General features: G+C 43.0%; 1 protein-coding gene across 1 annotated transcript in view; it reads left to right on the top strand.

Annotated features, from left to right (window-relative positions):
* Positions 1 to 5,433: 5,433 nt before the first annotated feature.
* MUC4 (mucin 4, cell surface associated) overlaps positions 5,434 to 11,205 on the top strand; it is a 102,172-nt gene continuing 96,400 nt past the window's right edge. The window contains exons 1-2 of the mRNA XM_006869433.1: positions 5,434 to 5,438; positions 10,876 to 10,960. Coding sequence (XP_006869495.1) covers positions 5,434 to 5,438; positions 10,876 to 10,960 — 90 coding nt within the window. The remainder of the gene's footprint in view (positions 5,439 to 10,875; positions 10,961 to 11,205) is intronic.

The raw sequence follows: 11,205 nt of genomic DNA, 5'->3' as shown, positions 1-11,205 counted from the left end.
TGCTATTGTTGGTTCTCAGTCCAAAGAATACATTTTAGCATATTCTGTAGAGTTGATCTGGTCATTGCAAATTTGTGTTGATCAGGAAATTTTCTGATTTCGCCTTCATATTTGAGGGACAGCTCTGTTGGGTATATGATTCTTAGCTGGCTATCTTTTTCTTTTGGAGTTTTGTATATGTCATTCCATAGCCTTCTTGCCTGCATAGTTTCTGCTGAGAAATCTGAGCTTAGCCTTATTGGTTCTCCTTTATAGGTAACTTTTCATTTTGCCGGGGCTGCTCTCAGGATTTCTTTCTTTATCTTTGATTTTGAAAAGTTTGATTATGACATGTCTTAGTGATTTTCTTTCTAGATTTATTCTGTTTGGGGTTCATCTGCTTCTTATATGCTTATCTTTCATCTTTTATGATGTTAGGGAAGTTTTCTTCCAACAACTCTTAGACAATTTTCTCTGTGCTGTTCTGGAATTTTGATCACCCGTAACTTGTTCTCTTCATGGTGTCTCACATAACTCTTAGGCTTTCTTTGGATTTTTTTCATTCTATTTTCTGATTATTCTTCTAGCATACTAGTATTTGAGAGATTTCTCTTCAAACTCACTAATTGGGGCTTACATTGCTTCATATCTTATTCCTTTGCCCTTTCAATGTATTTTCCATTTCTGAGATCTTAGTAGTAATCTTCTGAATTTCTAATTGCACGTTTAACATTGTTTCAAATTTTTCATTTATTTTGTCTGTTCTTGTAGTGTTTTCCTGAATTCTCCTTAAGTTTTTGTTGTGTCCTCCTTTCTTTCCTTAATCTATCGATCTTTTGAAGGCATCTAACATTCTTTTAAATTCTTTTTCAGTTAATTCCATTGCATTTTCTTTTTCAGAAATGCATCTTAGTCATTGTTTAAGCCATTCTCTCTTGTTTCTTTATGTGGTCTAAAATTGTCTGTTGTTTCTGGGGCATTGTGAATTTGTTGTATTTGTAAAAATAAACAGTGCAGTTGTTGGACCCAGAGAGGAAAAATCTCTGGTGGGCTTCTGCAATTCAACAAGCTCATGAGGTTGTTGTGGGAGGAATGTAACAGCAGAGTTCCTAGTCCTAGATGGAGTTCCTATTGTCCTCAATGTTATCTACATCCAGGGAACTCAGTCACAAAGTAGCTCATGGGGGCCTCTGATGGAGCTGGTTTCAGTGTCCCTTAGGAACACAATAAATCTAGGGGCAGGGTAACTGGTTAAATGCTGCTCTGGTGGCTTTGTGGGTTTTATAGGTTGGAGCTGAGCCCACCTGAACCCAGACACAAAAACAGGACACCAAAGCAGCACAGCTGGTCCCTAACTCACCTTGGCATGGCTCCCAACCACATGGCTCCAAACTCCTGGAGAGCTGGGTCTGTGCTGGGGGTGGTTGAGGGTGGGAGCTGGCCACATTTCTAGTCATCAGGGGAACATGTAGAAAAAGAAGAAATTGTACATTTTCTGTTGCCTGCATGAACACCAGGCCTCCCTCAGCTGTGAAAACTGCTCACAAGATGGCAGAGCCACATCTGGTCAGCCATTCACCAGTCAGTCTTCCTCTCTTGACATCTCTGTTTAGTCTCTGCTTCCAGCAAACACTCCATCTATCTTGTAAGCCTTTTATCTAAAGTTCTGGGTGCCAGAATTCTCAACTGTATCTGTTTTATTTTATCTTTTGGATCTTTGTTGTAGAGAGTCCATGGAGCATGTCTGACTAGTCTGCCATCTTGAAAGAAGTCTCTCATTTTATTTCTTGATTGCTGCTTCAATGAACATTGATTGTAGATCCAAGTAAAATGAAATCCTTGACAACTGCAATCTTTTCACCATCTATTATGATGTTTATTGGCACAGTTGTGAGGATTTTTGTTTTCTTCATGTTGAATTGTAATCCACACTGAAGGCTGTATTCTTTGATCTTCATCAGCAAGTGCTTCAAGTCCACTTCCCTTTCAGAAAGGAAAGTTGCATCATCTGCATATCACGAGTTGTTAATGAGCCTTTCTCCAGTTCTGATGTCACATTCTTCTTTATATAGTCCAGCTTCTCAGGTTATTTGCTTAGTATAGAGCCTTAAGCACGATGAAAGGATACAACTTTGATGCACATCTTTCTAATTTTCATCCATGCAGTATCCCCTTGTTCTGTTCCAACAACTGCCTTGTTGCCTATGTACAGGTTCCCTATCAGCAAAATTAAGTGTTCTAGGATTCCCATTCTTCTTAACTTTATCCATAGTTTGTTATGATCCACAAAATCAAATGTACTTGCATCGTCAATAAGACACAAGCAAACATCTTTCTGGTATTCTCTGCTTTCAGCCAAGATTCATCTGATGTCACCAGTGATATTCTTCATCCCATGTCCTCTTCTGAATTCAATTTGAATTTCTGGCAGTTTCCTGTTGATGTCCCACTACAACTTTTTTTAGGTTATCTTCAGCAAAATTTTACTCATGTTGATAATGAAATTGTTCAATAATTTCTGCATTCTGTAGGATCATCTTTCTTTGAAATAGGCACAAATATGGATCTCTTACTTTCATTTAACCAAGTAGCTGCCTTACAAATTGAGGTGCTAGGAGTGCACAAAGACAATCAATATAGAGGAAGAGTGTTAAAGCAGAAAGATTGTTGGAGATGTGGGTTCAAGGCCTGGATCTGTCACTTACCTGCTGTGTGAACTCAGACACTCCTTTCTCTCTGTACCTCAGACTCTTTGTTGGTAGAACGAGAAGTTTGGACTTCATGATAGTCAAGATGTCTTCCAGTTCTATATTTATGTTGAGAGTCTTTTTTTCTTTCAGAATTTAAAGAGCCGAGTGCAAGTATACAAGTTGGATAGCAAGTTGAATGCTGGTTTTTTAACTTAGAACTGTTGCTAATGCCCTGGTCTTAGTTTTCTTCTTCTTGAAGTTAAGATTATAGTTCTTACAAATGAAGTAAATCTAGATTCCTGGGCCTCAAGCCAACACCGCCCACCTCCGCTCCCATCTGTGTACCCAGGACGGCCCTTCCTCATGGGGACCCCATAACTGGAAGGTGCTTCATCAGTAGGCACTATGCCTACCTCTGTCTCAGAAGTAAAATGAGAAGGGGAATGAGCTAATGGGTGTGAAAATGCTCAGTACTTTGAGAGAAAGGGCCTGAGAAACCCTATCCTGGGAGAATGACGGGGCTTTTGTGTAGTCCAAATGTCAGGGCCCCTGCCTTCACCAAGGCCTGGGAGCTCCTTCTGGAGCAGGCATCAGGACTGGGCCTTCCCGTTCATTGTCTCAGCTTTCTTCTCTGCACCAGCTCAGAGGGAGTGAGCCACTGGGTACTTGGGATTCATCACTTCAGTCTTCATCTTTTTTAAAATAATATTTTATTATGTTTTGGTTAAAGTTTACACAACAAATTAAGTCCCCATTAAATATAATACACTAGTGTTTATTCATGACATTAATTATATTTTGCACACTATGTCAACATTCTCATTAATTTCATTCTGAATGTTTTGATTCTAGTAATCTGGTTTTCCTGTCGCTTTGTGCTTTCATCTTTGCTTTGGCATCTCTCTGGCATCACTGTTTCTCTGGGTAGGGTCCCACACTCGGCTTTTCTCCCTTGATGGTCCCAGGGACCTCTTGCTCCTAGACTGCAAAGTCAATCACTCCCTTCCTTTTGCTATAAAATGTCCATTATTATTATTATTTAGTGTTTTATTGTGAATTATGTGATAGTTTAGATGGGAGAACATTAGTTTTACATTCATCCTATCGTATATTGTTTCGTTGCCATGGCTACAATCCCCTCCATACATCATCAACCAACCAAAGGGTATATACCCTGTAAGCCTGCCCTCCAGTTGTCAGCACAACGCCCCTCTCCCTCTCTGGGTCTAAAGTCCCCAGCTGCTCCATCTCTCCACGTCATCGTCTCTGCCTCCATCTCTGGCGTCAGTGCTTCTCTGGGTAGGGTCCTGCTCTCTGCTTTTCTCCCTTGATGGTCCCAGGGACCTGCTTTGGAGTAATTCTTGATCATTTGATCTTATATAAATGATTTTTTAAAGTGATAGTAATCACAGGTAATATTGTTTATCATATGAGCTAATTTGCCATTTAGCTAAAAGGTGGCCTCAGTTAAAGTAACTCAGGATGACAGTCTCAAGGGTTCCTCTAGTCTCCAATGGCCCAGTGTCGGGACTTTTAAAATGTGAACACTAGTCCACATTTATCACCCCTTCTGTCAGGGTTCACCTATTGTCGTGCTGATCAGAACGGTAATGAGTGTCAGCTAGGCACCATCTAGGTCTTCTGGTGTCAGGCTAGATGGGGCTGTGGTTCCTCTAGACTGTCCTGTAGACTGATTTCTTCTTTAAGTCTTTGGTTTCCTTCTTTCTTTTTTTCTCCAGGCAAGAAGAAACTGATCATTGTATTTTAAATGGCTTCTTGTACATTTTTTAAGACCCCAGACACTACTCACTAAACTATGTAGAACATTATCTCAAGAACCATATTACGTGCCTTAACTAAGTTGCCCTAGAAAACTGTTCCTTTGACTTCAGACCCAGGAAACCAATCTGGGAGATAGTTGGTTGTGGCTAAGAAGTACCCATTCCTGTGCTTCTATGTGCTTTCCTATATGTATGAATATATGTCCATGTGCGGAGTCCTGGTGTGTTGCTGTGGGATAAAGCACTGGACCCCAAGGTCAGTTTGAACCACAAGGTTGGCTGTTCAATCACACCAGCCGCTCCTTGGAATACCTATATCGGGTTGATATGAGCCAGAAGTGACTTGACAGCACTTAACAACAACAACATGTCCATGTATACACATGTATGTATATATGCACATGTTGTTGTTGTTGTTAAGTACCACAGAGTAACTTCTGACTCATAGCAACCCTGTATAAGGTTTCCGAGGCTGCAAATCTTTTGTGGGAGTATAAAGTCTCATCTTTCTTTAGTGCAGTAACTGGTGGACTCAAACTGCCGACCTTGTGGTTCCCAGTCCAGTGCTTATCCTACAGAGTTAAGGCACTCTTCACATATACGTATTGTTGCTATTTTGTGCTGTTGAGTCAGTTCCGACTCATAGTGACCTTATGCATGTATGTATGCACATATATATATAAGGAAGAATCGATGCCTTTTAATCATGATGGTGATGTAGAATACTGAATATATACCATGGGACTGTTAGAAGAACAAACAAATCTATCTTGGAAGAAGTACAACCAGAATGTTTCTTAGAAGCGAGGATGATTAGACTTCGTCTCACATACTTTGGACATGATATTAGAAGGGGCCTGCTCCTGAAGACAGACATCATATTTGGTAAAATAGAGGGTCAGTGAAAAAGAAGAAGACCATCAATGAGGTGGACTGATACAGTAGCTGCAACGAAGGACCCAAATAGAGGAATGATTGTGAAGATGACGTAAGACAGGGAAGTGTTTCTTTTGTACATAGGGTTACTATGAGTTGAAACCCACTTGATGGCACCTAATAACAGCAACATATATATACACACACATATATATATTGTTGTTGTTAGGTGTTAGTAAATTGGTACTGGCTCATGGTGACCCTACGCATGACAGAACAAAACGGTCCTGTACTATCCTCACAATTGTTACGTTTGAGCCCATTGCTGCTGCCAATCCATCTCATTGGGGGTCTTCCTCTTTTTTGCTGACCTCCCACTTTATCAAGCACCATATCCTTCTCCAGGGACTCCTAATAATATGTCCGAAGTATGAGAGATGAAGTCTAGCCATCCTGGCTTCTAAAGAACATTCTGACTGTACTTCTTCCAACACAGATTGTTTGTTTGTTCTTCTGGCAGTTCATACAGGGTCGCTCTGAGTTAGAACTGAGTTGACGTCACTTAACAAAAACAAACAACACACACACATATATATAAAAGTGAGATCATACAATATTTATCCTTTTGTGATAAATATTGTGACTTATATCATTCAGCATAAGACTTATCCTTATTAGAAGATGTTTTGAGGACTCACCATTCTTCTTTATGGCTGTGTAGTATTCCATTGTATATATGTACCACATTTATTTTATCCATTCATCTGGTTTTGGGCACTTAGGTTGTTTTTATCTTAATGAACATGGGTGTATTGGTCTTTATCTTTTGTAGTGTGGAATTCTTGTCTGCCCAAGATCACATGTTTTTCATGTGCAGGGCCATGTGCACCAGGCCCACATCCCTCCTTGTTGAATTGAGAACAGTGGGAAGAGGATAGCTTTGCATTGTGCATAACTAGGCTTAAATCCCATCTCAGAAGGCCAACGTCTATCCTTGTAAAATGGCTATCATTTTCCTGGAAGCAAACACTTCCAGGAAAGAAAAGCTTTATCAGGGAGTAACAGCACTCGGTGGTAGAGTTCTTTCCTTCCATATGGGAGACATGGGTTTGATTCCTGGCCTTTACACCTCATGTGAAGCTACCACCTGTCTGTCATTGGAGGCTTGTGTGCTACTATGATGCTGAACAGGTTCCAGCAGAGCTTTCAGAGTAAAATGCACAAGGCCCAGCAGGCAATCTATTTCTGAAATTCAGCCAATGAAAACCTTGTGGATCACAACAGTCTGGTTTGCAATTGATCATGCAAATAATCAGGACTGGGTAGCATTTCATTCCCTTGTGCATGGGGCACCATGAGTTGGGAGCTGATTCTACATCTGCTTACAATAACAATAACAACAACACTGAAAGGGAAAGGGAGGAGGCAGGACTGGGCAGGTTGTGATGTGGGGGATCCATAATGAAGACCAGACAAAGTCACAGTCTCTGTCAGTCCTACAGGGTGCGCTGGAGCACAGGTGCCTGTCAAAGGAGTCCCATGTTGTGTGGAAATGGCTGAGTCCTGACACCACCGACTTGCTCAGTCACTGGTCCAAGGGTCACCCCTAGAAGAATGTGATCTCATTTTGGAAACTAAGGCACATCCTGAAGTTGCTAATAGATGGAGACCATAAACTACCTATTCTCCTTGCAACTAGCAGGACAGCAAGAGAGTCCTTTCTTGAGCTTGCATCTACGAATCTGCCACAGGGAAATCACAAACAAAAAGGGTTTGGCATACTGTCAGCACTGTGTGAGTGAACTCCCTTCTTGTACTTAGGAGCCAGGCTAGTCTGGGCTCAAATTCCAGACTTACTGTGTAACTTGGGGCAATATGACCAGGGGAGTCAGCCTCCTTTGGTTTCACTTGATCGCTCAACCTAGCACATGACTCAGGGGTGACAGGAACCCATGTTCATCTCCCTGAACCTCTATTTCCTCATGTGAAATGCACCTCACAGGGTTATGAGCAGAATTAAGTGAGATGTGACCCATGCAGTGCCTGGACTCCAGTCACTAATCACAGCCAACTCCAGGTGACAACTTAATACAGCAGGTTGAAGAAAAGTCTGACTTCCTGTACGTCTTCTCAGTTTTGGTATCTTAAGTTTGACCAGAAGTAATTTAGTAGCTATAACATGAGTTTCTTGTTAAGTGCCACGGAGTCGGCTCTGACTCATATGTAGAATTTCGGAGGTTTGAGAACGTATGGCTTGCAGTCCAGTGCTGATCTTACAACGCTACACCAGAAGTCCAGCATGAGGTTCTACCAGGGTATAAATTATATGGAGGTAAGGAATTTAAGGAACCCCAAACACCTGGTGTGGCGCTGTGGGTTAATGCACCATACTACAAAGCCGTTTGAACTGCAAGGTCGGTGGTTCAAGCTCACCAGCTGCTCCTCGGAAACCCTATACTGAATTGTTATGGGTCAGAACTGACTTGATGGCACTTCACAACTACAACAACAAACACTAGGGATTCCTGCTGTGGGTAACAGGAATTTCCCTTCAATTCTGACTTCACTGCCATGAACCCAGGCTGTCTGCTAAACCACATCTATCTCTTCCCTCCCTGTGAAAAGTTAATAATCTTATTCCTATACTAATTTACTTATAACCCAAGTCCAGACTGAACTCTTTTTTGTCCCCATGAACATTAATTGAAACTTGACTTCAGAGGTCTCCAACAAGCCAGCAGTTTGTAGACCTAGGAAATCCCCATTGGAATTCTGGCAGAACTCAGGGAGTCCACTCCTTTCCTCCCATCTCTCTGCCCCCACCAAGATTCCCAGGTGGTCCAAGGGGTTTGCGCTCAACTGTTAGCCTAAAGGTTAGCAGTTTGAAACCACTTAGCGGCTCCATGGGAGAAAGGCTCAGCTACTCTGCAACACGTGGGGTTGCCACGAGCTGGAATCAGCAACAGGTATGGTTTGGGTTTTTTTTTTTTTTCTGTATCCATCAGATACTTTGGAAGGGAAGAAGAAAGAGGAGATGAGTATCTTATGACCTAATGTGAGAGAGGAATTTTTCATAGAGACCTAGAAGCATCCTGAAACTCTTAAAAATGGGCAATTTGAGGAGTTGGGCTCAAAGAGAAACTGAGAAAAGAACGGGAGGTAGGCAAGGAAAAGATGAGTTCTCATTAAGTTCTAACTTGCCTAAATCAAAATATCTCAAAATTCCAAGGGGACATAGAAAAGTTCTTTGGATATAGATGACTCTGGAAACTCATTTCCAGATTCTAACTCTTCTTAAATGACTTTGGACAAGTTACTTCTTTGTATTTAGTTTCAGGGATGATGTCGGGAGAAATAAGAGGCAAGTGCCCTCTACACTTAACATCTGGAAAGAAATTTAACACATTTTACTTCTCTCACTCTTACCATCTTGTGGATAGGTATTGTTATCCAGATGAAGAAGACTCAGAGAGGCTATGACTTGCCTCAGGTCACACAGTGGCAGAACTGGGGATTCAAGTCTAGGTATCCTGAGGTCCCCTTAACTGTCTTGGCCACCCCAGCAGCCTCCAGAGAATGCTCTGTGCCTCTGGACTTCCTGAATCGGAGTGAGGTTATCTGGGAGAAGTTGACAAGACAAACAACTCCTAGTTTGGTTTAATCTGGAATGCTTTTCTCTCGGTTATAGATGGGACACAGAGAACATCACCAAATGAATCATCCAGCAAGTTAATGGTGGCGGTGGTGGTGGTAATGTGCCATGGAGTTGGTTCCTAGTCATAGTGACCTTGTAGAGGGTTTCCAAGACTGTAAATCGTTACTGGAGCAGAAAGCCTCATCTTTCTCCTGCAGAACAGACGGTAGTTTCGAACTGCTGACCTTGAGGTTAGCAGCCTGACTCATAACCACTATGCTACCAGAGCTAAGGCTAGCAAATTAATAGGCAAACCCATTAGCCTAACAGAAAACCCATTAGAACAAACCCATTAGAACTAACAGAAAAAATGACCAAGAAAACAGGTTGGGCCTTGAAGTCTTTGTAATTCTCATCATGATGGTCAGTCTCCTTCTCTCCTATTCTCTGTGCCTCAAGTCCCCCGTGACCTTATGACTTTCTTGCCCCCAGGAAAGAGTGGGATAATCTCATCTACACAAAAGTGGAGGGGAAGTAAAGGTACCATGCTATTTCTCTGTAGTATCTGCCTCATGGAGGGAACTCTGGTAGCGTTGTGGTTATGAGTTGGACTGCTAAGCTCAAAGTCCGCAGCACGAAACTACCATTTGTTTCATGGGAGAAAGATGAAACTTTCTGCTCACTAACTCCATAGCACACTACTACCACCACTTGCCTCATAGAGTCCTGGTGTGGTGCTGTAGGACAAGCATTAGACTGCTAACCACAAGGTTGGTGGTTCAAACCCACCAGTCACATCTCAATAACCCTATGCAGGGTCACTATGAGTGAAACCAACTCCACAACACTTAACAACAACAACTGTCTCATAACCAAAGTGCTAGCCTTTGGGTTTGAACCTAACTGCACTTTTAGCTTCAGAAAGCCAGTGCTAGTAGATGGTGGGTCTTATGGTGTTCTGAGATGGCACCATAATACTGCCCGGCAACTCCTCCTTGAGCAAGGCTGGTTTTGCCCAGGAATGTGGAAATGTTAATTCCTCTTGTGGGTTCCATAGTGTCTAAGAGCCTGAGCTTCCTGCTCTGGTACCAATCACTCCACAGACACCCCACACGCAGGAAATCAAGTCTTATAGAACCAGAAGGAAGGATTCACACGGTGGCAGGTGTGGGAAACCTACCATTGTTTTCCTTTGCAAAGCTAAAGTAGCTAACTTCCTTCACTTTCAGAACCCCGCCCTGCACATCGCTTCTGGGGTTCTTGGTCCTGCTTCATTGTGCCTGTGAGTCCCAGGAGGTCAGTATAGGGTGACCTGAGCCCTGAAGTCTCCAAGAGAAGCCCCCACTTCCTCCTATATCATAGTTCCTCAAGTCTACCTAGATTCTGCCCTCCCACCCCACTACCTATCCCAGATCCCTCAGTCTGCTTTCCCAGCATGCCTTGGGCTTTCTGGACCCTGACCCTACTCTCTCTCTCCCAGAAAGAAGGAATCCACCATTTGATGTTGTTGTGTGCTATCAAGTTGATTACGACCCATAGCTACCATGTATAGGGTTTCTGAAGAGCAGCTGGTGAGCTTGAACCGCCAACCTTGCAGTTCAAAGCAACTTTGCAGTCTGGAGCATTAACCCACAGTACCACACCAGGATTTCTATGTGTCTGGCACTGAGCAAACATTCTAAGCCCACCACCCACTCATTTCCAAAAGATCCATACAGGGTTTTGCCTAACCTTACTCCATTCAACATTGGAGTGCTGGTGTGGCGCTGTGGGTTAATGCACTTAACAACAACAACTCCATTCTCCCTTAGAGCGTCCTCCACTCTCACTCCCTTCCCCTAGTCATACAGGCTCACATTCACTCTGTATCAGTCCCTGTCTCCCTCTCTCTCACCTGTCCCGTCCTTCCTTTTAGAGTGACCCAGCTGCTGCCCCCTGCAGCAGCCCACAGTTCAGCAGGACAGGAGCCCTGCGGGAGGGAGGAGAGCCCAGGAGTCCAGGTAGGAGAGTGACCCAGTCATCTTCTATGTGCCCCAGTTTTTACTCCCCAGCACCCTTCTTCTAAGTCCCCCCTCCCCTTTATGAGCCTGGCACACGCTGACTGGGGGCAGAGCAATGGGTGTGTCACTGTTGTTGTTTTTTTTCTTTCTTTCTTTTTTCTGTTGGGGGTAGGGAGTGGAGATGGAGGAAAGAAAAGACGGGGCAAGGATGATTGGCACCGGGCCCCGCCTTCTTTTGTCCTCCT

Source organism: Chrysochloris asiatica, unplaced genomic scaffold, assembly GCF_000296735.1.
Source record: "Chrysochloris asiatica unplaced genomic scaffold, ChrAsi1.0 scaffold00130, whole genome shotgun sequence".
Classification (NCBI taxonomy): domain Eukaryota; kingdom Metazoa; phylum Chordata; class Mammalia; order Afrosoricida; family Chrysochloridae; genus Chrysochloris; species Chrysochloris asiatica.
Note: the sequence above shows the minus strand (reverse complement) of the source record. Positions and strands in the feature narration are given on the sequence as shown.